The sequence below is a fragment of the Ambystoma mexicanum genome, chromosome 9 (assembly GCF_040938575.1).
Source record: "Ambystoma mexicanum isolate Mex_15411 chromosome 9, UKY_AmexF1_1, whole genome shotgun sequence".
Lineage (NCBI taxonomy): Eukaryota > Metazoa > Chordata > Amphibia > Caudata > Ambystomatidae > Ambystoma > Ambystoma mexicanum.
In genome coordinates this window covers 303,653,756-303,681,306 of record NC_090931.1, presented here as the reverse complement: position 1 = coordinate 303,681,306, position 27,551 = coordinate 303,653,756, and the positions used below count along the sequence as shown (strand labels likewise).

The following is a 27,551-nucleotide window of genomic DNA, read 5'->3' as shown; positions in this document are numbered from 1 at the left end:
GTGCTTGGAAGCTTTCATTGTTATAACCTGATCATGGTAAAAATTCAAGTTACTAGCCAGCCATAAATTACTCTCTGGCATGCATGCTACTATTTACAGCCACACAGAGCACACATTTTCTACTTGCCAAAAGTGGATTGTCCCTTGCCAATGTCTTTTTGAAAAATATTGTGGCCTGCAGTGCTACCTAATCAATCCAGATGTAGGTGCCGCCACAGCGGTTGTACCCATCGGATCCTGCCATCATGAAGACGTAAGCTCCTACTCCCTTTGTCCCAAGAATGGATTGGAGGATAGATGCTTTAGTAAATCTGTGCTATGGAGAGGGGATCTGATCAGCACTGTATTGTATTTGGTTATTTATATAGCGCTCATTCCCCACTTGTGTGGCCTCAATGTGCTTTTTTCTAGGTTGAATGCCCTCGGTGACAGTAGTCGATGTGGTTGAAGATTCAAGGGGGTTAAGTTTAGGAGATGCATGTGTACATGTTGCCGTTCTAAGACTTGTATGGCTGGCAAGGCTCCACTAAGCAGCCCAAGGAGGTCAGACACGTGTGGGTGCTGTTGAGGGTTGGAGATAGATTGCTATTGTTGAGAGAGTCTATGTGAGGCCAGCTATACCGGGTTCCTTTCGGGTGGTAGTCGCTGTATGCTAGTGGAAGAGGTGTTGCGGTATGTCAGGTGATTCAGAAGTGCCTACTCTGAGTGGTGTCCTAAAAGAGGTTGGGTAGTGAGTTGTGGCTTGGATCACCTGGGCACCAACCCACTATGTAAAGTCCCAAGAGCTTTCTTGGACTTCTCAGTGAAGCAAGGTGCATGTTGAGCTCCCTCATTTAATATCTGTGTGGGGGGCGGGAGCAGGGGGTCCAACAATAACACTATTTTGGAAGGAGTAAGTCTAAAAATGTTTTTTGCAAGACCGCTTAGAAAGCCACACCCAGCTCTTCATGTGGCTGGAAATAACACTTGCCTGAAATGGATAAATAGAAGTATGTTTGTGAAGCCATGTGTTTGGGTGCGTTTGGGCACAAAAGATACCTTCCCCAAACCTTGACCTGTTTTTTTTATTTAGGAATTGTTGTCTCTCATGTCAGATTCCACAGTTGTCATACTTGTACCATGAAATAATTGGAGCCCAAAATCAATTTATTTTTTAAGCCTTTTAGGGATATTTTCCTTGGGCTCTGAGCCATGTTCTCTTCCTGACTTGGGCACTGCTAGTGATGGACAGCCTGGTGAGTCTCTGGCAAAGTGGTAGCCCTGGCAGAGGAGCCCTTGTCTAACTCTCAGGTAATATGAATATAATCTCGATATAAGAAAAGGCGAAGAGAGGATGCAGTGCACTCGCAGATAAGTATCCCTGTGAAACAAAGGATGCCACGATTTATCAGGCAAGTAACAGTTTTAAATAAGAGTTCTTTTGAGTCAGTGGAGAGTCTTTCTCGGGAAGAAAAAGGCCGCTATGTAAAGCCTTTTCTAGCTAGGCTGGCAAGTTCAAGAGTTCTGTTTGGGGGAATTCCCTGAGTTCCTTGAAGATGAAGAGGCCCAAGGATGAAGAAATGTATGGAACCGAACTCCGAAGGGAGAGCAATACCCTGGTTCTGAAAAAGCAGTAATGCAGGATGTGGTTGGTGGTTTAGAGCAGTGTTTGTGTGCATGTTGCTCACTAACCATTGAGGACTCTGCAATGATGCACTGGTGCAGGGGATGGGGGGATGGGAGGAGGGGGGAGCTGAGACCTAAGACCTATGGCAAGAGCTAATATTCTTGATTCAGTGATTATGAAGTCCGTTGTCGTTGCCAGAGAAGCATAAAGGTGAATCTGCTGTGGTTGTCAGTAATGCAGGGTTCCCATGTCGTCCTTGGGACATGATCTGCTTCTGAGGATGGGTTCATCTTAGAAACACCACAAGAGAAACGGATTTTGATAAACCAGAATGTATCCAGACAGGTAAAATTAAATCCACCCTGTGGAGCTGCTGAAAGACTACCACCAGCCTAGCTACATGACTTAACAGAGGGGGTACTTTCTCTGTGGGACTAAAGAGTGTCTTTATTGGGGCATCCCTGTTTTAGGAGCTACAAGGACACTTAAAGCAGAGCACATAAAACAGTCACACACTCACTAGGCTTTAGATTAAGCTTCGATGAAAGGAAAAACGAGCCCAACCTGGTAAAGCCAGCAAAAAGTGCGGGGGCTGGGGGTGTTTGCATTTTCTGCCTAACAAAACCCAAGACTGCTTTTTTGATTGCAGGATTTGTCTTGTGTAAGAACAATCCCTTCTTATTACTAAATTGCCGGCTCTACCTATTTCTTTGAGCCCTCTCTGATTGCACTATTTATTTGGTACCAAAATTCATGTTGGTTCCCTATATTTAATACAAAATAAATTCCTCTAGCTTTTTTAAAACCTTGTACTTTCTTGCTGTTTCTCAAAATCCAACATGTCCCTTAATGCGGACATGACATTACATAACTTTACTTCTAAAAGATTATTTATTTAATTAATTGGAGCATTCAGTTTGTAAAAAAAAAAAAATACCAAATAACACATTTTTTGAGGCTTATGTTTTCCTTATTCAAACTTGTAAATGAAGGCCTTAGTATGGCTGTTTATTGTGGAAATGTTGGGCCTGTCAGTGCGGAAGCCAATACATTTCAAATATCCAAATGTATTTTGTAAATACTAATGAGCAATCTGTTTTGCCTACTTATCACACTTGTCCACCTTTTGATGATCACCTTGAAACCTCTTTGTTGTGCTGTTCAGCGATCATTCTGGTTTGATGTTTCAGAATGAATGTGCTGCTTTTTCATTCAAGTTCTCATCCTGACTGAATTGAGGGGTTAGGACAGGGGAAAAGGTAATTTTTTTTTTTCATGTTTTTATTGACATTTTGTTCAAACTAATCAGAAAAAAGGAAATCAAACACATGAAGTAAAATCGTCTCCCTTCCCAGGTCTTGATTGTTAGTCGTATTACTACAATTGAGCCCCCACTTCTCTTGTCCTGCGCATGTGGATCACAATCACCCTTCCCACCTCCCCATGTTAGCCTCTTCCTCTGACATATTGGCAGGTCTGTTTCCCAGGTAGGGTTGACGACTCAGATCACTCCCACTAGTTTCTTCCTCCTTGGGCACCATGTGTTTTGGGAGTCCCTGATGAGAAATGTCATCACTAGGTCCCAGTCCAGAAGGAATCTCTGGTGTTCCCCACAGAGAGAATGATACCCATTCCATGGCAACAAAGTCCCATACCTTTCACACCCATTCGTACTCCTTAGGTGCTTTCCTTGATTTCCACTTGCGGGCTACTACCAGGGCCCCAGCATTACCAGAATCTTGTCAACTTTGCATTGGGCTCTCGTGGGCAGGTTCTCCAGCTCCCCATACAAGCCCATAATGAACAAGCCAAGGTTACCCTTCGCCTCCACCCCTAATATTTCTTTCACTGCTTCTTGGATCATTGACCAAAGCGGTTGGACTTTCAGGCATTGCCACCAGATGTGCCTCCAGTTCCCCACTCCACTGCATTCCCTCCAACAGAGCTGGAGGTTGTTCGATAGATTGTAGACAGTTTAGCAGGGATAAGTTGACATTGGTACACATCCTCATCCAGATCTCCTGTATCTGTAATGACTTTGCGACTTTGGGGATATTTTCCCCTACCCACTGTTTGTTGTCTATTTTTTATTCCGCTATCCTTTCCCAGTTTGCCATTTTAGCGCCTTTCCCCTTCGCCTTCTCCTTCTTTAATTAGGCCATATATTGCCCCCACTATATGTATGTCACCTGCGTTGGAGGTGATACATTTCTTGAATGGGGTTAGGTCTCGTAGATGCCTCTTTACTTTGGGGTCCTGAAGCCAGTGTCTCAATTGGGCATAGTGGAATCTTTCCCCTTCTCCTACTCCAAAGTCCAGTTTGCACTGGGGGAAGGCTTTTATCTACCCGCCCTCGACCATGTCCTGGATTTTATGGCACCCCCAGTCCTGCCAATTCCCAAATCCGTTTCCAGACAGTCTGGTGTGAATTGTGGGTGCCTGAAAACTGGAGTGAGGGGTGACGGAAGGTGGTAACATTGGACCTCTTTACCACTGCGTCCCATGAATTCCCCACCAGGGTTTCACTTTCGCTGCAATACATGGTATGTGGTCTATCTTCACTAGGTATCCAAAGGACCTCTCTTAGGTGCTCCCCCACCACTGCCCTGTCCATAACTCTCCTTCTCGCAATCGTCCTTTGACCATTTGACCTGATGACTTTGATCTGTGTTGTGTTGTAGTATGCTTTAAGGTCTGGCTCCCCCATTAACCCCTTGTTGCTATGTAACAACATCACTCGATTCAAGATTCTTGGTTTCTTGCGTTCCGAGATAAAGGCCTTTGTCAGTTTCCGAATAGCCTGAAAGTATGACATGGGGATTCTTATGGGGAGGGCCAAAAATACATATAGTAGCTTTAGTAGGAGGACCATTTTCAGAACATTGATTCTTCTCATCCAGGAAATGGTTAATGGGCCCAAGCTATGTAAGATGTTCCTAATGGATGCCAGTATAGGGGATAATTAGCAGTGAATAGTTGGCCTATAGTTTTAGTGATTTGGATTCTCAAGTATTTTATAGTATTGGGGGCCCATGTTTATGGGAAGCTGGATTTCAGTTCCTTTTCCTTTTTCAGTGGTGTAGACACGTTCAATATTTCAGACTAGTTTCTGTTCATCTTTAGGCTTGCGACCTCTCCGAGTTGGACTAAATCTTTATCTATTGCATACAGTGATTTTCCCGGGTTAGTTATCGTTAATAACATGTCGAAGAATGCTACCACCTTGTGTTCCCTACCTCCGAAGAGAACTCCCTCTATCTTTCATGTTGCTTATAATTGCTCTAGGTAGATGGCGTATAGGAGTGGGGACAGGGGGCAGCCATGTTTCGTTCCTCTCGTTACTGCTACAGGGTTTGACAGGTCTCTGTTAATTAGCAGGAGTAGAGAGGGATTGCAGTAATTGGCAGCTATTGTGGCCATAAAGGCTTCCCCAAAACCCATTTTGTTCATGGTGTGGAATAAAAATTGCCACTCCACCCTATCAAATGCTTTTCCCCATCCAATGTGACGATCAGGACTGGTGTGCAAGTTGTATTGATTTTTTCGACGAGGTGGGCGATTCTTTGGGTATTATTGTGTGTCTGTCTGCCCTGTATGAAGCCTGTCTGCACAGTGTCTATCAACTTGGGAAGAAGGTTCTCCAGGCGGTTTGCTAGGATCTTAGCGCTCATCAACACTGATGCCAAGATTTTTACTATCGGCCTGTATGAACCGCGTTTTGTCGCATCTTTACCAGGTTTGGTTAACAGTACGACTTTCGCTTCCTCAATTGAGGGTGACATCCCTCCCACTATCCTATAATCCCTCCCACTATCCTATAACGGTTGAAAAAGGAGGTTAGGCGAGGGAGCCAGATCTTCCCTGAATAGTTTGTAGAAGTTCTTCGTAAAGCCGTCTGGGCACGGTGCTTTGTTGAATGGGAGTGTTGAGATGGTTTTGTGAACCTCCTCCTAGGGTGATGTCTTTCTCGAGTTATGCCCTCTCTTGGTCCGATATTTTTGGTAAGCTGCAGTCTTTCAGGTATTTTAGTTGGGTCTGGCTCTTCGGGTTCGTCTGATTTATATAGGTTTGAGTAGTATTTTGTGAATTCCCTCGTGATGGTTGCTTTCTCCCCGCTCGTGTCCTGATCTTTAGGATGGTCCTATCTTTTTCCTCTTTTCTCAACATCCTTGCCAAGAGCTTGTCTGCTTTATTCGCTCTCATGTAGTATCTCTGTTTAACATGCATTAAGGAGTGCTCCACTCTACTAGTTTGTATGATTTCGAGTTGTCCCCTAATTGCCCTGTAATCCCTTCCGATTTCCCCACTTGTCCCTGATGCCATCTTTAGCATAACTATTTTTAGTTTAGCTTCTAGGTCCTCCTCCAGGAGTCTACGCTCTCTGTCCCTCTGGCCTTGATCGCTTTCATCTTTCCCTGTATCGTGGCTTTGAATGCATCTGAGATCGTGAGTGGGTTTACCTCCTGACTATCGTTAATTTGAAAGACATTCTCTATCCCCTCCTGTAACTCCCCTCTTTCAGGATCTCGCCTTTGAAAACGTATGCTGGATATTTCCATCTCCATACCCCCGGGGGTTTAGTTTCCTTTTAATTTTTAGTGTGATGGGGGCATGGTCAGATAGTGTTATTGCTTCTACATCTATTTCCGCTACTAGCCCTAGCAGGGATCTTGAGACCCAAATGTAGTCTATTCTTGATGCTGACATGTGTACTTGTGAGTCATAGGTAAAGCCCCTAGTTTCCCTCTAGGCGTCGACTAGTGATATACATTTTTTTTCCTGCTATTCTTTCGAGGGTTTGTTATGGGAGTATGAGATTATAGCGCTCTTGTCCCTTTCTGGGTCCCATGCTAGGTTGAAGTTGCCTGTGAGTATTCTCCCCTTTGCGAATCCCAGGCTTTGTAGTGTCATTTGTAGAAATCGGTCTTGTCCTGTTAGGTGCATAGATGGTGGCCAGTGTGATAGTCTCCCACACCCTCCGGAGAATTATGGCAACATACCTCCCTTTAGTATCTCTGTTTACATCTATTGTCCTGAGGTCTGAGTTATTCCTCACTGCTTTTAGGACCTCCCCCTCCACTTTTTTTCACCCGATTTGATTGTTGGATCTGGCTGTAACCCCTAGCAATCATGTTTATCTTTACCTTGAATGTGGGGTTCTTCTAAGGGGATCAGATCTGAGTTTTCTCTCGGCAGAAAGAAAACCCACTGAAGAAAAAAGGTTTTTTTCTTTTCAGTGGCGAGTTTAGAGATTTAATATTTAGTGATGACTTTTAGTGTTGTGTCCTTGGCCATTATTTAAGGGTTTTCTAAATGCGAGCCTTTTTTGCGAGTGTACTTGACTGGCCTTGGACCTGGTCCCCTCCCCTATTCCATTACCGTCCTCGTCCTTCCCTCCCTGGTGTGTCTCTACATATGTGCTAATCTCTTGCCTGGACTTCAACCCTACCCACCCCCCTTTAGTCCCTCCTGTATATCCCCTCCAGCCCTCCCCCGCTCACTGGGGTGGCTCAACCGGCCTGTAGCCCCTCCCGACCTTCCTCTTCGGGGTTGCGCTACCTTCCTCTCCCAGTGTTCCCTTTTGGCAGGTCACCCCCCCCCCCCAACCCATATCTTGATTCGAAGAATCCCCCACTCCCCCCTCCCCACACCGTAATTCTATTGTGTACCCCCTGCCCGGGTGTTTTTCGGTCTGTTTTTCTACCTACAGACTTTAAAGTGGAGGAGTCCCTGCAAAGTGGAGTTGTTTCCCTGCAGGGTCTTCTGTTGCGTATGCCCTGGGCCCCTCTGTCCCCTTCTCTTTTTCCCTTGCTTTCTTCTTTGACTATTGGGTGGTCCATTCCCACGCCTTCATATTCGACTGGTCTTTCGTTGGGCCCTGGGTATTACAGCTTGTTAAATCGACCTCTCCCAGGATGTTTGCTCCTTCCTCTGTCGACGTGTTTCTCCTTTGCCTACCTTCAAGCTCGAATTAGTGGCGGATGGGGAAGGTCCATCTATATTTGATTCCTCTTTTCATTCTGCATGATTCAGCCATCAACCTTCTTTTTAGTAAGCGTGACCTGGGAGAGGTCCTGAATAGTGGAGCCATTAAAAGTGAGCTCTTTCTGTCGTCTTGCAGCATCCAGGACCTTCTCTTTCTGTGCGTGTATTCATGCATGGCTACCAGGACATCTCTCGGTCTTGCGCCAGGTTAGTTTCTTTTTGGCCCCACTCTATGAACCCGGTCAATCATGATCTCAGCCGGGTCTGCCGCGTCCACCCGGTCTGTGAAATGTCTTATTTTCTGGGGTAGCTCCACGTCTCCCACCGTTTCAGGTATTGCTTTGATTCTAATATTCACACTCCTTGATGTGTTTTTGTCGCCCTAGCTAGGTACTCCATCAGGTCCTGCACTTTGTGAGTCATCGGCCATCTCTTGCAGGGCTTTCTCATTTATATCCACTCTCGCTTTGTGTGTGTGTAGTTCTCCTTTCACTTCCTGTAATGCCCCCGCCAAGTCTTCTCTCATTTTATCCAGTTAGGATTGGATAGTGTTTGCCATCCTATCTCCAGTTCTGGAAGCATTGTTCGAGGATCTTTTGTGTGACCATTCGCTCCTCTGGCATCTCTTCTTGAGGGGCCTCCTCTTTGTCCGTGTCCGCTTCTTGTTCGGCCTCGGACTGTGCCCCCCTGCCCTTCCTCCACATTTTCTGTATCACCCCCTCATGGTTCTTTTTATTCCCTTTCGTGGCATTTTGGCAGTGTTTCCCTCTGTTTTTTGACTTATTGCCTTGGTCAGTCGTTGTGGGATGGGTTGGGAGAGTGGGCCCCTTCCGAAGTTCCGTATGTGTTTCGCTTCCTATGGTTGTGGTTAGTGGTAGGGCACCAGAGTATAAAAGCTCTGCCGGCAATGTCCATGGTCCCCGCTCCAGACCCCCTTTCTTCCCTTGCGGCGACTGATCCGCCTTTATCGGCCTGGCCTCAGCCTCTTTTGAAGCGTCAGTGTAGCTGCACAGCCTTTTCCCTTTATTTCTTCTGGAAGGGCCTCTTAGTCTTGTCCTGTGCCCTGCTGTCAGTGTCAATGTCTGTTTGGGCTTGCTCCTGTGCCACTGTTTAGATGCTTTCCAGGAGTTCTATTTACTTTTCTCCCCAGATCTTCGTGGCTGCTCTTCTCCGCCCTTGTCGTCCTGGTCTCTTATTGACCCCAAAAGATCGAGGCTCGCCCGCCTCCCGTGTGCACAGCTGTGCAGGAGGCAGTAACTTAGGGTGCGGGGTCTCCGCCTCCCTCGGCGGGGGCTTGGCACCCTTTCCGCTCTTTCAATTCTGTCGCATGGATCTGTCGTGGGCGCTGGGGGTGGGGGAAAGTAGAATCTTACCATTTTCGCTGCAGGCCTCAGCCAAATTTTTGCAACCGGCTTTCACCTTCTGGCTCCATTTGGCTTATCCTGCTCTTCGTTGGGCTACGCTGGCCCTGAGTGGTCTTCCACTCTGGGGTGCCTGGATCAATTGGAGGCACTGCTGCTGCCGCCTCCTGTGTTCAGTGTGAGGTTGCTGACTCCCTCTGTTGTAGTTGTGATTCTATGTGGGTGGGCGGCCTTCAGACCGTGCCATTAGCTCGCTGCTTGCCTGGTCCGGAGGCGCCTCTCCCTTCCGTGGTGCTCTGCCGGGGGTTTCCTTGTTCATTCGACGGTTGCGTTCCCAGGTCGACAACCGGTTCAGCCTAGTCAGAACCATGATTCGGCTTAGTCTGTGTGCCAGTTATCGCCCGGCCAGGGTTTTTTTTGGCTTCAAGAGCGGCTTTTTATGCATGTGGGGTCGGAGAGCACCTTCATGGTGTTCTCGCTCCGGCGGCCATCTTGGAATCCAAGCTAAAGGTAATTTTAACAGTTAATAATCACATCTAACCTCTGTCGCATAATGCTTTCTATTTATGACTAGGTGTAAAACTATCAAGAGAGGGTAGCTTCTATCGTGGTCCTATTTCCCACCCTCTGAAGCTCCACAGTGCAAAAGTTTGGTTGGCCCCAGACGTTCGGATTGGACAAAATCACACTCAATCAGCGATCCTGCAAGCGACCGATTTGAGCATGCAAATGTTACTGCCAGTCTGATGGTCTGCATGTTCTGTGCATTCTGATGAGCTGGGATTTATTGACCTGCTTGAATTGGACACTCAATTGTTACCAGCTGTTGGATGAAGAAGTAGGAGGATAAACAAAACGGAGTGGCAAGACACAGATCCATTGCAAAATGGCGAATAAGCCATCATTCTTTCAAAAGTCCCAGCACTAAAATGGAGTGAGGTTTTAGAAATCCTGCATGAACAGAATAACCGTTGCATTAGATGAAGTGGCCATTAAATAAGTGGTGCACATAATTCTCTTTAAAACAGTCAGAGGGTAAAAAGGCCTGCAACATAAATGTGAAAATGATATATCCATAGGGAATGGAGGAGAGCTCGGGGGCAACATATTTGTCTTGGAAGCAAGACAAAGCAGAGCAACACAGGATGGAAACCCAGGTCCCAGGCACAGACACTGGTCTCCGGTTTGAAGTGCGTTATAAAAGATTAATTGATGTGTTCATCCACAAATGGAGGAAGCTGATAATTCAAAGCAAGATACATGCTGGAAAAATGATATAACCACTATTGTAGAACTTAAAACTGAAAGTTGTGTGGTTGGGAATTTTGTCTCGGAGTAAGGGTTATTTCAGTCTGCATTATTTCTATTGCAGAACAACTTGGAACCTCCAAAAAAGGGAAACCTATCTAGAAAGATCACTCACCTAATAAAGAGAATTCTGTTTCGGGCAATTTAAAAATTATTGTTCAACATGTCTCAATATGAAAATTAAATGTACCAGAGCATAATTGAACCAATATTTCATTTTAAAAAAAAAAACATTTTAAATGGCAAAAGGGAAGGTCAGAAGTGTTGCACCATTCAAAGATAAAGTGCTATGTGAATTCGGGTACATCCTGATGACTGTTCCATAACAGCCACAGGAACAGAAGCATCTTGGTATTTAAAGGCTGCTCAAAAATAAAAGCTGTGCAAAATAAGGTATTTATGTTAATATAGTTCTGTAGAAATATGACTATTTAAATAGGACAGAAATTTGCTAGTGAATTACCCCATTGTAAATCTTTTGTATGGCAACCAGGGCGTTCTCCCATTTAGTGTCTCTGCTTCAACTTCCCAAATTTCCTCTGCTTAACCAGTGTAAGGGTTATTACACATACAGCCTAGAGGGCGGAAGGTGCTGGAAATCAATGCCATAGTGGGATGATCCATTTTACATAGTTTTGTGCGCTTTAGACATGACTTGCGCTCCAGATCTGGGTGCCTTAAAACATGTTTTATGGCCTGTTGTGTATTTCTAATTAAAGTGAGCCTGCAAAGGAGTGATCTTATATTATCAAGGTGGCTGTTGGTCTCTTTTAAATACAGCAGGTAGAAGCGCATGCAGCGACTTGAATTTATAGGTTAGGCACACTCTTTAAGGTTTTTCACAGTCCCTGCTTAAATGATTGCCAATAATTCGGGTATCTTGGTTTCCCCTCTTCTGTACTACCGATCTGTGTATTTGAAACCATGTTTAAGCGCTTGGTTTACTTTTGACAATTTCTAAGCACCGAGTATGGCAGAGCGGTCATGAAATAGAAGTAGACTGCTCCACCAATAAACTACTTGTTCGGTACTAATGCAACTCTCATGTAATTTTACAGGGTGAAGAACAGAAGACTGGGGAAATGATGGTCTCTGGCAAATTGTGCTCTTTCAGCCGTATTCCTTGGCGGGCGGCTAGAACATCTATTGCTTGTCATTTCAGTCGCCAATTTGACAGTGTCCAATATTTTTCGATGAAAGTGAAGCCGCCTGCACCACCATGGTCATCCGGAGATAAAAAGATTGAGAGGAGTAAAAGCAGAAATGGGTTTGAGGGACCTCACCCGCAGGAACCTCTATATCAACAGCGGATGCAAGACTATGATGTTGAGAAGGAGACTGAGAACTTTTCTCCCAGGATGAGGGTTAATGCCCCAGGGGCATCCAGGATGCGAGTCAACCGAAGGGCTCCGTTGCAAGTTGAGAGAGAGAAAACTTCAGAATTTGAGAGACTGAGAGATGACAACTTACAAGTAAATAAAAAGCCACAAGATCGGCAATACGCTTTCGAGATAAGTGAGGGGTCAGAAATCCTGTTTGGGGTGGCTCCCTGCCACTTGGCTCTTTCCCAGTCCCGGCGGAACTTTACAAACTTATTTATAAAATCAACTCTCAAAACACAGAGGCCTGAAATTCAAGACATATGTGCTCAGGCTCTGGCCCGTGGGCTGCCCATGCACCATGTGAAAGGGCACTTGCTGAGCTCCCTCTGCCAGGGCCGGGTCCACCAGGGAGTGTGCATGGAGGTGAGTCCTCTCCACTATACAAGTGTGGACGACACAGCTGAAGATTTGGCGGAGAGTGGCACCGAATGCCTAGATAAGCCACTCTTGTGGCTGGTGCTGCAGGGGATTCATGATCCGATGAACATGGGCGCGATCCTCCGCACTGCCTACTTTCTCGGAGTTGATAAAGTGGTGACAAGTCAAACAAACAGGTATGTTTACCTTATGATACATATATAGAGGGGTGGTGCTGTCTCGAGGCTAATTCAGACTATCTTTGCAAAGTAAATTGCATATTGGGAAGGTCACACTCTGCTGAAAGGGTAATATTTAATAAGGTAGAATAATAGTCGCATGAATACAGGGAAGTGTGTTGGGGATGAAGATGTTGGGTCTGCTCTTTCCCAGGTTCTATTTGAAGCTCCTAATGTGGCACATCTTGCCCTAGAAACGGATCACCGAATAGCCCATTTATATTAGTTATTCGTATGTGGTATGGTTGAAAGAAGACAACAGTTCATCCCCTCCCATGTGCCAGGGCTTTATCTGTTTGTCAGGGGTTGGGAGTATGTTTAGGTACATTGCTCACGCAGGACATGTAGGGATTTGATTGATGTCATTAATTCAAATTCGACAAAATGTATCGCTTGAGATTTGGGACGAGAAGAGTTCTTTCACAATAAAAGTAATGTCAGTCTGTTACACTACGTGGCGGTCTGTAACCTTTGGCTCTCCACGTGTTTGGACCACAGCTCCCATCAGCATAGCCAATAGTTGGGTATCAGGAGTACGTCCAAACATCTGGAGAGGCGTAGGTTGCAGACTCCTGCATTAGAGCCTTAGGTGATGTGTATTCATGCAAACCGAATACAGCCCTATTCTGGTTTTTCACAGAGCATGGAAATGTAGGGTATGTATTGAATGTTAATGGGTAATTCGTGTTCTTGCTTTATTTGTTGATCAAACAAGTGGGCATAATCTTGTTGCGCCCAAGAGGCTAAGGATGTTAAATAATGTATGATATTACACACATCAAACGCTATAGCCGAATACTCCCTGTACCATACCACCAGCAAGACCAGTAACTTGAAAGCTTCATGGGAACCCCAAGAACACTCCCCACTTTCGACTTACCTACAGTTTCTCTCCACCTTACTTACCACACAGAGAATCCCTCTTGCAGACTTTGAACATCCGAATGTACTACAGGCATGAGGCCGCCCCTCTTAACACAAAGAGTTTGATTTCTCCTGTATTTCGCACCTAGCAAGCATGCAAGTACAAAGACTTTGGGGTACTTTGATCTGAAAACTCCACACAAAGCACTACAATCTCGCCTTTCCCTCTGTTCCCAACCCACCCAGTTCTCCTCCAGATTACCCAGAGCACTGGGAGACCATGCAAAGGCAGCAATGTGCGGTACACACCCTAATGATCTTCACACCTCACTTATTCCTCTAGTGGGGGATTGATCAAGCTATGATGCCCCTAGAACTAGTTTGGGGCACCATTTAACATTTTGGCGCAGAAGCTGGTGGTTAAACAAAAGAAAAAGGTTTTGATTTAATATGCTTGGTATCTGTGGCCTGTTTTTTTCATAAATGCAAAGGTGGAAGGTTTTATGGAAATTAAGGTATTGGTATTCAATATTTGCTGGATAAAGGGAACCCTCTTTAAAATATTAGATACCTGGATATGCAGTACCTACTTGGAGTGAACATGTCATGTTGTACCACACATTGGTGTAAAGCTCCAGTTAATACACAATTCTAGAGCATTGTATTGAGAGCCTACGATTCTTTGAGGTGGAACATCTGCTGATCGTTTTATAGAAAGCTCCTTGTAGTCTGCCATCCTGCTGTCCCTCCTTCCCAACTGGTCACTGGTTGTGATTACCTGCAGCTGAAGGCAGCCCCAGAAAGATTTTTGAATGGATGCTGTCAAAGTCTGATTTTTGTACAGTGCAAAATTTTCTGCATGCAGAGGCCCTGCTGTCGCCCATGCGTTAATCACTCCCCCACCCCAGTTTTTCTGCTTAATAGTAGGACACTGGGTAGGTACTTGTTTGGGGGTACCTTTCTTTTGGTGTCTTGCTTCCTTGAAGGGGCAACCTTCTTATCTCCGACCCCCAGTTGGCCTATTTTATCCTTCTTTACCTCCTTCTGCATCGCATGCCTGAAGAGACCACTTCTATCTCACTACGACCGGACCCACTTGGTCTGTGGGGTAACCAACCTTCCTACTAATTATTTTATATATTACACAACTAAAGGAAGGTGTATTAATGTGTCAAAATACTCCTCATGAGTGGACTATGGGTAGTCTAAAGCAAATAAGACTTCCCGCCACACCACACATCAATAATATTTGTCAATTTTATTACAAAATATATTACCACAGTTCATTCACAATAGTGATCCTATAACTTACTAAAAATACATTTATAAAAACTACACTCTAAAATTCAATAATGTGTTTACCATTGCACACATTACATAAAACCAACATAATGTTCACTATTACTTCAGTTTAGTATCACATCAGAAAATACTATTAACATGCTGTATTAGTAGCCCAAGAGACCACTTCCATGGTGTATGTGATTAGGAAACTGTGAGCAGTAGAAGAGCCTCCTTGGATGTAGTCCGCGTACCCTGGTGCAGTCCTGTAAATGCTACCTCTCTATTTCAGCTTGCATGAATAGTGAAGTTGAATGCTTTTCCCCCTCAGAAGTAGGATGGTTCAACACATGTATATGGCTTACTACACCCGTTCTTGGATTTAAGGGTCTTTTTTGTATGGAACCTAAGTCTAGTTGTTTTGTTACAGACTAATCCTCTGAGATGTTTGCATCCTTAGATGATGACCTTTCAACTGGAAAACTAGTTTGTTTGAACCCTTGTCTGGGCATATGCTGCATCCTGTGCCTAACTTCTTGCTCTAGTCAATCTAATTCCCATAATGGACGACTATAGTAACGAAACATTGCCTTCATGGTGATTCTAATGCTCTTTCTGTGCTATGTCCTTGCATGTTGTAAACTGACAGGGTGGGCACCACTTTCAGATCGGGTGTGTTTATCAGACAGGTAATTTAGATGATCGAAGCATATTTTAGGGGCTTGGCACAAGGTTGCATAAATCACAGAAAAAAGAACTAGAGAAAATTAGTTCAAGGTATGCTCACGCCGTGCTCTAATAGAAAGCTGCTACTGATATTTGCATTCACTTATCTACTGTACTTCAGATATCAGAACATGAGGTTTGTAAAGTTTTCCAGTTTTGTTTGATTTCATGAGAAGGCAAAAATGCATCCAGATATCAAATGCCACAATTTATTATGCCAATGCATTTCGGACCGAGCCCGTCTTCAGGGCTAAGACACTCAGTAATATGACACTGGCTAGGTAGCCTTAAGGCATATCTGGAAAGGGGTATTCACCCATGAAGCGTTCGAAGTGTTCACCTAAATTGTGTGAGAACGCGCACCGAATTGATGAGGCTCGGCTGAAGGAGTCGGTCCGAAATGCTTTGGTATACTAAATTGTTATCTGGATGCATTTTTGCCTTCTCATGCAATTTAAAAAAAAAAAAACAAAAAAAAAACAAAAAAAACCTGAAAGCTTCACAAACCTCATGTTCTGAGATCTGAAGTACCTCCGATAAGTGAATAGTAATATCAGTAGCGGCTTTCTATAAGAGCATGGCGTGAGCATACCTTGGACTAGAATTTTCTCTAGTTCTCTTTTTTTGTGAAACTGAGAAGCGATGCCACGTGGGGGGGTCGGGGACTCTGCACACGGCGAGCTGCCTGTACTGGAAGATTGACGCCCACATTTTTAAAGTGGCAGCATCTTTGAAAGAAGCTTTCCTGTGCTGCCTGCAACTGCAGGAGGTAACCAATACTTGTGAAGGACGAGGAGAATGCTCAAAGAGTACCGGGATCACAGAGTGGCCATTTTTACTAAGGCTTCAAAACTATGCCTACATAGGAGCTCATAGAACCTGGCCCAGTGAACATTTGCATAGGCAGCAAACTATCTTGGATGGTAGTCTGTTCCTTGGTACTTATTTGTAATGTAAACTTCTGTGACCGGTATAAAAACTTCTCCTCCAGTCTAAACTCTTTGGCTAATCAAAGGGGAGTGGACATAGTTGATTTATAATCGTGTACAGAAAATCTTTTTCGAAATTGGAATTGTACTTGGCAAATCCAATTTTCTGGTTTTAGCCTTACCTCAGCAAACCCAGCTTTATACTTCTGTTAATCGTATAGTTTGTGTTACTCAGTGGTCTGACATCTACAATGATTTTTTGTCCGTCGGCACTTAATTCCTTCTGGTGTACACTTTCTCACTCCAGCATCCTTTTTAGCAGGGTGTTGTCCATGCGCTTATATCTAGTCATGACCACCGTGTTATGATATGATAGGTTATTTATAATGCGCTTAATACCCAGAAGCTTCTAGGCGCGGCCCCAGGGATCGAACCTGTGTTACCCCGTGTCGTCTTGCTTCCAAGGCAAGCACGTTGCCCCTGAGCTCTCCTCCCGAGACAAGAGTTGCAGACAAGAGTCTAAGAAGTGCCACACCTATGCAAAATCCATCTTTTTTCCTGAGTGATATGATATGGCATTCATAACGTGCCTATACACAAGTGTTGCAAGGTACGACGGGGCAAGGGAGGGGAACAGAGGGAGGACGGACAACGATCCTACTAGCCCAGGTGTCATTCAGATCGCGCAAGTGCATGGGAAGGGGGCAAGGGACAGTGCAGTACATGGGGGGAAATATGAAAACAATAAGTAAACGGCCAGCATGTGGCAAGTGCATGGGTAAGTGCGGGCGTCGGGTGTAAAGGGCTGGTAGGGGGACTGTAGGGATACAGAACTAGTCCCCAAGTGCGGGGGTTGCCAGGAGGGCAATGCAGGTGTGTGACGCTGTTGGGGGAAGGACCTGGGCCCGAGATCAGAGTGTCCATGTAGCCAGTGCAGTTCCGGTTTCAGCCAGGTCAGGAGAGGAGGAGAAAAGGCAGAAGCAAAGAGAAAGGTTTTGAGGTACTTCCGGAGATGGTTCTCCTCAAGTTTAAGGGAGGCACGGAGGCTGTTCCAGAGGGAGGCACCAGCTGAAGAGAGAGATCTACCACCAACTTGTTGCTTGGAGAAGCGACTGACCTTGAGGGAGTTGGAGGCGGATGAGTGAAGAGCTCGAGAAGGAAGATATTTAGGAAGAGAGAGTTGAAGGTATTGAGGCCAAAGAAGGCCTTGTTAACGATGCAGAGGGTTTTGAACTTAATCCTCGCAGCTACTGGGAGCCAGTGCAGAGATTTCAGTCCTAGAGAGATACGATCCCTGGGCTTGAGGCCAAGGACAAGTCTCGCAGTCCTGGATAAATTGCAGAGGGCGTAGAGTAGAAGCAGGCAGATTTAGAAAGAGGCAGTTACAATAGTCCAGCCTACAGATAACCAGAGCTCTGGAGACAATGAGCTTCTGGGGGAAGGAGAGGAAAGGAAGAATACCTCTGAGGAGGTGCAGCTGGTAGTGTGACTTCTTAGAGACCTCCAGAGATGTGAGGAGAGAGAAGAAGAGTGTGGAGTCGAAGATGACCCCGAGGTTTTTAGCCTCACAGGTGGAAGCAGGAAGAGGGCCAAGAGGCCGGCCAGAGAGCTACAGGGAAGGAGGGAGCGGGTGTGCCGATGAGGAGGATCTCAGAATTACTGTCATTAAGCAGATGTCATTGGCCGCACACCACTCCTGGATAGCAGATAGTCAGAGATGAGCGAAGGAGAGGAGGAGGCCGAGGGTAGCCTGAAAATGAATGAGCTGGGTGTCATCTGCATAGCACTGAAAGTTAGGACATAGAACAGCGATGCGGTGGGCAAGGAGTGCCAGGTGTTGGTTGAACAGCCAGGAGAGAGCTTAGACCCCTGGGGGACACCACAGGTAAAGAAAAAGATAGCGGAGAGGAAGGACCCAAGTTGGACCTGGGAGGGTCAGTCAGAGAGGAAAGAAGTCAGCCACACCAGAGCCTGACCAGTGATACCCAGGTTATCACAGCCGGTTAAGCAGGATGGCATGGTTGACTGTGTCAAAGGCAGAAGAGAGATCAACCAAGATGAGGATGGTGTGGTTGATGGACTTGATCAAATGTTAATTTTAACAGCATTTTATTGGTGATGGAAATAGTAATGTCTTACCGTTTTGATCTAGGAAAAATCGCTGAACACCAAACTTTGAATTGCGGTCATTTTTTGGTGGTCTGTGGCATGGAAGAGATTCACAGGTTTTCATGAGGCTGCAGTTTTGAGTTGCTTGTGGTTGCTGCATCCTGCTGTCCGGTGGATCCTTGAAGAGTGATCAAGCTTTCAGGAAAGTGAAGACCTGGAGGTTCCCCTGTGAGTGTAATCGACTGGATTCTCTGGTGAAAACTCATCATTTTCTGGCCAACCACTGGGCTCCTTTTAGCAGTGCTTGCAGGATCCACATCAACTGTGGGACCACCGTTTTATGGTGCAGAAAATGATTTATGCCCCCGACTATTTTTACCTGCTGCCTGCACACCTATGTTGGTCCTCAGCCCATCTTGCCCTTCTCAGTGTTGCTCTTGCTCTGCACAGCCAACGTACTGACCTTAACATGCCAAGTCACACTGTATGCATGCTCCCAACATGCTCTGCACACGGTCACCTTGAACTTTCTGATTCCATGTTCTAAGTCATGCTCTATACACTTTCAACCATCTAAAATAATTTAAGTAATCGGGCAAAAAGTGGTGATCTTGGGGTGGTTGAGGGGAAGGCCAACCGATCAATGGAACTGGACATGGAACGTCGCTTTTGAGTGGAGGGGGCAATGCGGGAGGGAAAATCTGCTGAAGGAGGAAAAAATGAATCTCTGGAGCTTGCAGAGTGGTCAATAAAAGCCCCTACTTGGCAACCTTTGCGCTTTGCAGGTAGCTGTAGGCAACAGGCTGCTGGAAACTGTACACCAAAAGCACACAGAAATGTTCTGGGGGTACTGCTAAGCATTGTCAACAGCCGCAGGTGGTCACTGGAGTTCTGACCCGAGTTTGAGCCTTCAGTGTCTCTAGCTCGTGCAAATGCAAGAAGGCAGGCGGATCCTCTAGGACATGGGTGCACAACATGAGGCCCGCGGGCCAGTTGCGGCCCGCCATGCTCTTTTGTCCGGCCCGTGAGGCACAAAGACTTTCCTAATGGAGGGCGGCCCGCAAGTGGCATCGGCCGCCCTCCATTAGGAAAGTCTTTGTTGTCTTCCGGGCCGGACAAAACACTGGCCCTAATTGGCTCAGCACACATGCACCACGTTGCTCCTATGAGCCACGTAGTGCATGTGTGCGCAACCAATGGAGGGCCAGCACTACGGCTGGCGTGTCCATAAGGCTTAATGCCGGAAGGCATTTCAGCCTTGGATCACGCCAGCCGCAGTACGATTCCAGCGACTTCCAGCTTACCTGCCTTCGAGCACGTCTCCGGTAAGTGGTCTGTTTGTGTTTTTGTGTCGGGTCTGTTTTGCTGTATGTTTGTGTGTGTATGTTGAGATGCGGGGGTGGGGGGGTGTCGGATGTGTATGAATATTTGGATTTTAATGTTTTGTGTGTGTATGTTGAGATGCGGGGGTGGGGGGGTGTCGGGTGTGCATGAATGTTTGTTTTGGAGTGTAAGTGCTGTGTATGTTGAGATGCAGAGTCTGTATGTGTGCATGCTTGCTAGTTTGTATGCTGATTTGGGGGGTGGGAGGGGTTCTGGTCTGTATGGGTGCATGTTTGAGAGTGTGCTGATTTGGGGGGGTTGGGGGTTCGGAGTTGGGGGGTGGGGGGTTCGGGTCTGTATGGGTGCTTGTTTGAGAGTGTGCTGATTTAGGGGGGTTCGGAGTTGGGGGGGGGTGGGGAGTTCGGGTCTGTATGGGTGCTTGTTTGAGAGTGTGCTGATTTGGGGGGGTTCGGAGTTGGGGGGGGGTGGGGGGTTCGGGTCTGTATGGGTGCATGTTTGTGAGGGGGGCTATGGGGCATAGTGTTTGGTTGAGGGGTGGGGGTGCCATGGGGCATAGTGTTTGGTTGAGGGAGCCATGGGGCATAGTGTTTGGTTGGGGGTGGGAGCCATGGGGCATAGTGTTTGGTTGGGGGGTGGGAGCCATGGGGCATAGTGTTGCACTCCAAGAGTGAACCCAATAATAAAGCTAAAACAGGCACAGTTAGGAGATGTACATCCTTTGCTTTTTGAGGAAACCTGACTCAACGAAGGCCATACTCCTCTTGGGCAACCCAAACAGCAAACTATAGCAGTCCAAAATAACGGAATGTCCAATCTAGGGTCAATAAAATATATATGTTAATTAAACAGACGGGATACAATAACTTAATAGAAATAAATTATAACAATGGAAAATGTGTAGTACAAAATGTAAGTTTGAAATGCAAATAAAAATCGTTACCCCTCAAAAACATATTCTTTTTCCAGGTGTTTAATACAAATTGGGGGTTTAAAAAGTCTCCTGCCACGCCCCGCCCACCGCCCCATCCACATTTATTTTTCGGCCCACTATAGCCCTAATGTAAGGTACTTTCGGCCCTCTGTCAAAATCAGTTGTGCACCCCTGCTCTAGGACAACACAGCGTTCAGCCAATCATGTCATTAGCGACCTTTCAAATCCTGCTAGTACAGGTATATTTCCAGTCCAGCGGGATGGTTTCAGCACATTACGGGTGGGCTTTGTTTTCCAAACAGAGGTGTTGTCCCCAGTGCTCCTCAAGTGGTGCTATTTTCTTTTTTTTTAAGTTGGGAGTAAAATGATTTCTTGGGAAGAAAAGAAAAAAAAACCATTCCATATGGGAGTATTTTTTTTATAAGCGAGCCAACATTTGTTTAAACTGTAACCCAAAGGTTTTTGTAACAGCCCATGCACATCAGACCCATTGTTACCTCTTTAGAGCAGCCAGTGATAATAGTAGATTTTCTTCCGGTGACTCTAGGGGCTACTGATGCAAACCTATCCATGGGGATGTGTGGGGGAAAGCAAGGGGACATGCACCTCGGTATGTTTCCTATTTGTTGTTGGGAGTATTTTTACTCCCATTTTTCTTTTTTTGAGAGTTATTTGCCTACTTTTATGGAATGCACGTGGCTGATGCATCTCTTATCTGTAGGGCTGGTTGTCCCGACCTGCAAAGACTGCATCTCTCAGGCAGTGTTAAATAAGTGTTCTTTTCATTGTTAATCACAGATGGATTTTTCTCATGTGCCAGTTTGTATTGAGGGTGATCAGCACATTTACTTACTTGTTCATTACTTGAGTAATTGCTTATTCTTCTTTTTGTCTGGTGCAGCTGCCCCCTTACTCCAGTAGTCAGTAAAGCGAGTGCCGGCACGATGGAGCTTCTGGAAGTGTATGGAACAAATGATCTCCCTGCATTCCTTCAGGTGCTATCTTTTTTTCCCCGTTTTTAATTGTTTGACACTGTTTAGCTATAACATGATTTCTTTGCCCCAAAGTGACTGATTTATTTCTAGGTAAGAGGATTACATGGGAGGCTGAAGCGTTCAATATCCTTGAAGATCCCGCCACCTGTTCATTGGCTGTGTTTGCCTAGCGATTTGTTATGTGTTTTCCTATTTGTATAATGTTTACTGTCAAAACTATCTGTGCCTTGCATTTTGTTAATGCTGGCATCTGTGGTGATTTGTCTAAAGGGCAATGGGGAGCTGCCCCCCCCCCCCCCCCCATTTTATACAGGGGCGATCACTGCGATCGTGCACAGTTCTCTCCAGTCAACTTAATGGTATGTGATCTGATTAACCACGCCACCCAACGTTGCCTGTCTGTAGGTACAACAAGCAATATACACGCTGGAGCTACATGTCGCATGAACAGGGGCAGTGAGTGACATGCAGCAAAACATGGGAGTGGCATTGGGGCAGAACTGGGTTAATGAGTGAATGCATTTCTAGAAGGTAGGATGTGAGCCTGATGTGTTAAAAACGGTTGTATACTAATTGACCTTTTCACAATTGACCTCGGGAGAATTGACCTTGGGAGAATTGACCTAATTTAGAAGGTCGATTAGGACATATATGCGGGGGGCAACCCCCCGCAGCCTCCCACCCCATCAAAACCCCCCGCAAGCCCCCACCCAATCCCCTTATTTATAATCCAAAAACAACGCAATACATATATAAAATAACTAAAATAATATAAAGGTCAATTGTGCAGAAGGTCAATTAGGACCACTATAATTAGGTAAATTGTGCAAAAGGTCAACTGTAAAAGGTCAATTTGGGTAACACTTTCAAAACAAGTAGGAGGAATCCATGTTTACTACATTGTGGAAAAACTTATAAAAATTGTTAGAGCAAGAATTTGTAACTTCCTTTGCTATATAAAATGTAGGCTGGTGGTGAACTCTGTCCTTCGGTGACATTTGGATAATTCGCCAGTTTTCTTGATGTCCAAAAAGGGCTAATTTGAGCAAGGCCTTGGTGCTGAGACCAGAGTGACAGAAGCAATATTTAAGGTTTTGGACAACCATCTCCTTAAGATCCATGATTGATGTGTTTTGCTAATGCAGGGGGCACGGAAGTTGATGAGATGCCACAAATAAACTGTGTAGTCCTAGGTCGCCCCCGGGTCACAGGTAGGTGTGCTTGAACTTCAGGGCTAGTGTGTAGAAACTTTGCTTTATTCATGAATTTGAAGAGACACATAGCTATGATTATTTATCAGGATCAGTGACCCTGCCCTCTACTCCACCCATAATTGCTAAGGTCTGCTGCCCAAGTTCTGAAGGAAATGGAGTATCCGACTCAAAACTAAATTATGAAGACTGAGCAAGCAAGCCAGGAGTGTTGGTGTAAGTGCACTGGGAATTCAATGAAGGGTTTAATTCATTTCCTCATATGCTCTTTGAACAGGAACTCGATGCCTGGTTCAGTGCGATAAGGAAAGGGACCTTTGCATTTGACGGTACCGATTGGGCAGTGGTTGGATCATTGGTGTGCAGTAGTCCTTAAACTGGAGAGTTGAATGCAAATTCTGAGGGACTCTGTGTAGTAACAGTACATAACCATGACTTTTGCTGGTATTGCTCCTGTGCTTGGAAAGAATTATGGGCCACTGTTTACAGACGCCCACCCAAGATACTGCTACCCCTGAGCCAGTGTGGGAACACCACATAATGTCACGCACCTGCATATCACCATGACGACTGACTGACCTGCAATTTCTGAGCAGGAGACTTCTTGAGGGATGATTAACATATTGGCATGCGACATCCCAAAAGGTGTGTAAATGGCATCTCCACGTGTGGAAACCTATGGAAGGTTCACTCCTCGTTTTGGACAAAGCGCGTCAGTTGAAAGATAGGCCTATGTTGCCAGCCAACCGTTATCCAAAGTGTGCCAGAGCGTTCCTTCATAACAATTTCCCCTTAGTAGCTTATTTCATTGCTTTTGGCCTGGCACCTTTTCTAAAGATGGAATAACCTAAAAATACAATATCATGCATAATACACATACACAAGGGCTAACATGTAAATGTACACGGTTTTAAAACCCTCAGGTGCACGAAGACGTGGTGGCGAAGAAGAAAATGCAGGGTAAAACTGAAGTATGCTACACAAAAGGAGAAAGATGGATGGAAGAAACAAGTGAGCTAGCAAAGAAGAACAAATAGTGTGGGGGGGGTACTACAGTTGGCTGTGGTTGTACCTTTGAGGCCCTGCCCTAGTTTGCATCTGATTGTCGTCGCTGACATATGGGATGTTTCTGGCCCGTCAGCGTTCAATGTGTGGATGACTTCTTAGCTACGTGAGTTACCGGTATTGTTGAGTCGTCGTCATAGATGCCCTCATTTTTATTTATGATAATAATCATGAATTGTGCCCCCCACCCCCTGCACCTCCCACACTGAAGCGTTTGTGTAGCCACTTCTTAGAGGACCTCCAGCAAGAACAGCTTTGCTTTTGTTAGTTTTCTTTTCCTGCTGGGCTGGCCTCTCAGACCGTATGCAGGCTCGTATTCTTGCTGCTTCTGGTGAGGGGCAATCTGCTTAAAACATTCCATCTTTTCCGCAGGTTAATGCCATATTAACTGTTGTCCTTTACCATGTTCTGCTTGTTCATTCTGCTGGTGATTGGATATTTGACATGCTTTGCTACTGCTAATAATCTGCGTTCTTGGGGCTTTAATAACCTTTAAAGATCTGGCTGTGTTCATGCCAGTGAATTTGATGTTCATTTCGGCGGAAACCATACAAATTCTTCATAAACCGCACACAAAAAAGGAAATAAACATTCTCTTAAAGAAAACCTACCCACTTGGAATTACACACTCCTTTACTCCTACAGCCTTGCCTCCAATATGAATGATTTTCAATCCATCTTGAATCCTTGATGCAGTTGTGAGGGTCAAGGTTTGCAAGACACACCACACTTGTTGCTATTTCCGGAGTGGTTGACTAAACCTTTTTCCAGAATGACTCTGAATCTGCGGCATCATCTGGTATGCCTCTCAGGGTTGGGCTGTCCCCAAGCTACCCTGTCGTCTTTTCACACAGTTGGTAGTGACTTGTATGGTTGGTGGCAACAGTACTGTAGTGATGCCCAACAGGTTATCCATTTTTTTTTAGGAATCTAGTATCTTCTAAGCAGCACAATGTTCTCTTGTACGCAAGGAAACCTTTGAAGCCATATATGGTCATGGCTTCTGCTTGCCTCAGAAGAATGAGTGCTGGGTAGATGAGACCAGATCAGGTCAGATACTTGACTGATGCGTGATATTCCTTAGCAGAATCCACATCTTGTTTGCCCGCAAAGTATCCTTGGAAAGTTTGAATGTGGTGACCACTGCCATTTGGAAGTAATGTTCACACTCTGCTCTCAATATTCTAACCCTGGGACTAGTCCCAGTGCATGAAAGCGAGCCAAATCTAATGGCGAAGCTCTGTCGGGGTTGAGTATACCAGTCTTCTCAAGGGATCAAAGGGAATAGACTGATCATCTCTCACTTCCCCTAAACCAGTGGGAATAGCTGGGTTGCAAGTCTCAAGGATTCCCTATTCACAGAAAAAGCCTTGCTGCTCATCCTCCTCTCTTTGCAGGTCAGAGGTGGAAGGACTGTTAACGGCCAGACAAAGGCTATTGTTGCAGAAGAACTCTTCATGTTTTGTTGCCTGCCTGAGGGGCCTGCTGGTTTACTTGAGCTGTGATTGCTCTGACAATTGCATCGGTCGGGTACCAGTAACGTACAGACTATAAACAGCATTCCCCTTTCCTGTGGTTCAGCGCCTTCTCCAAAGGGCCTCTCATTTTACTGGCTTTATTGGTCTGTTGTGAACTCCAGCCTAAGCGATTGAGTCCCATCTCTAACATTTTGTTGTGTGTTGGGGTGGTGGGCAATTGGATTTCATCCCATCCATTCCCATCTGAAAAATGTCTACTGCCACAGAAGGTAGTCTTATTTTCATAACCTCTCTTTGTGGACAAACTCTTATTGAATGTGAGTGTTACATGGGTGTGTTGCAAGCTCTTGGCTCTCCTTAAAGTTGCTATGGACTGTTCAACCGCGACTGACACTATCTGAGCTAGTGAAAGCTGCAGGAAACGCTGTTGGCTAGATGAGGGTCAGTCTTACCCTATCGACCCACTGTCCCAACCGGGAGAGAGGATCTTCCTGACGGCTGCCTTAAGTAATTTAGTGGTGAGATGCCACCGTAGCCCTGCATCCCACCCTGCTTGTATTGTAACAATATTGGTTGAAACCAATGCTTTGTGGCAGTCTTGTACCAGGGGAAAAATCAAAGTGTTCTCCTGATTCTAAGAATCCCCGCCATCACAAAGACATTACCCAAGCCACCGATTCACCTGAATATGAAATGATTCAATGCAACGACGTTTAACCTTAACTCTGTAGTGACGGAGCGCTTCGTATCAGTGGGCACACTTTCCAAGTGACGCTACACACCCATTGCCACTTGTGTTATCCGATAACACGTCCCAGAATACCGTCAAGGCGTCCATAGTGAAATCCCATCAGAGAAGATTTGCTTACAACCGTTCTACTGGCATGTCCTAGTGAAGATGGCTTACTGAAAGACCCCAGGCCTATTCGGATTATTTTCACTTTAACATTGCAGACTAATGTCCCTCAACGAAATATGTTCATCCTGCAGAACCTGTGGTGCTCCATCTTCAAGGCTTAATTTACCATTGGTTAATTACCAGTTACATGATTTACGAAACGGATCGGGAAATGTCAACATGGACCTGTACAAATCCTATTGCTTTATTTGGTTGTCCATAGAAATGTGAGGACTAATTTGGAAGATGCTTAAGGCAATAACGTGGTGCTCCCAATGGCATACCGTCTTTGTTGGCTTAATTTTCATAGTGCCTCAACACGGCAGAGATGATGTATTTCTGGGATTTAAACCGTACACTGCTGGGCTGGAGGCACTTATCTGGATCTGATGGGTGGGGGTGGGTAAGGTTACTGGGGAAGAGAAGATGCAAGCTAATTTTGTTGCTGTATCAGAGCTGGTCAATGGGCCGGCTCTTGCCAGGTCCGAGTCCCTGCATCGGATGTTTGGCCGGATCTCCGACCTGGCCTGCCTCAGTCCTGACCAGGCTTTACTGAGCCCCAGCTTTGCAGAGGGAAGCTGGGGGCTCAGTGATACTATCTGCTGTCCTCCTTTTTCCTGCCGTCATTCACTCGTTTTCTTCTGGTCTGAAAGGGACATCACTGGAATGAATGTGCCATGGCTATCACTGGGGTGGAGGGCCGTCACTGTTAAAAGCAGGCTTTTTACATGCTGGGCACACCGTTGTTTTCCAAATGTGCATCTTGCACACTCGCAGAAAAAAATAAATAAGGATAAAGAAAAACTAGCAGTAGGGTAGGTGATCAGCTCGAAGTGGCCACCTGGAAATGCCCTTGGTCATAGTACTAAGCCTTGAAGATGTGTTGGTCGAAACATGTGTTGGCGGCATACCGGTAAAGAAGATTACGCACAAACAATTTGTAGAGCTTTGTTTTTATTTTGTAAAAACACAATTCATAGTGATGAATTGGTTCATAATATATGGGGGTGTAGCGCAATTGGTCCCTTGTTTTTCTTTCTGTATTTATAAAGATGTTCCATGCCTGTCAAACTGCATAATCACAAATAAATGCTCCTGTTGTGCTGCCAGCAGCGATTAGGAAATTAAAATGTGGGTTCATGGGTGCCAACTTTTGATTTTCACTTCAGAGGCAGAAATACCCTCGCCTCCACCCTGATATAAGCACGCGACCAACCCAACCCATGCTCTGGCCAAATACATTTTATAGCACTTTTTTTTTTAATAAGGAATTGCAAAAAGTCACACGATTAACACCCAGTTTTTAATATATAACATTGCGGCAATGGCCTCTGAAACTGCTGAGCTACCCTGGTAGTCTTCTACTGTAGAGCGTGTCTATGGATCCTTTAATGTACTAAAAATCCCCATTACCAACAGTATTTTGAGTACACCACTGTCATGAAAGTGATTTCAAGTGAAGTCTGGAAAGAAGCAGCATGC

At 45.5% G+C, this 27,551-nt stretch overlaps 1 protein-coding gene across 3 annotated transcripts in view; it reads left to right on the top strand.

Annotated features, from left to right (window-relative positions):
* The window catches only part of MRM1 (mitochondrial rRNA methyltransferase 1), a 103,645-nt gene that overhangs the window by 59,155 nt on the left and 16,939 nt on the right, over positions 1-27,551 (top strand). For all 3 annotated transcript variants that reach the window (XM_069614692.1, XM_069614691.1, XM_069614693.1), the window contains exons 3-4: positions 11,319-12,196; positions 21,324-21,417. In XM_069614692.1, the coding sequence (XP_069470793.1) occupies positions 11,343-12,196; positions 21,324-21,417 (948 nt within the window). In that variant the 5' untranslated portion in view covers positions 11,319-11,342. The remainder of the gene's footprint in view (positions 1-11,318; positions 12,197-21,323; positions 21,418-27,551) is intronic.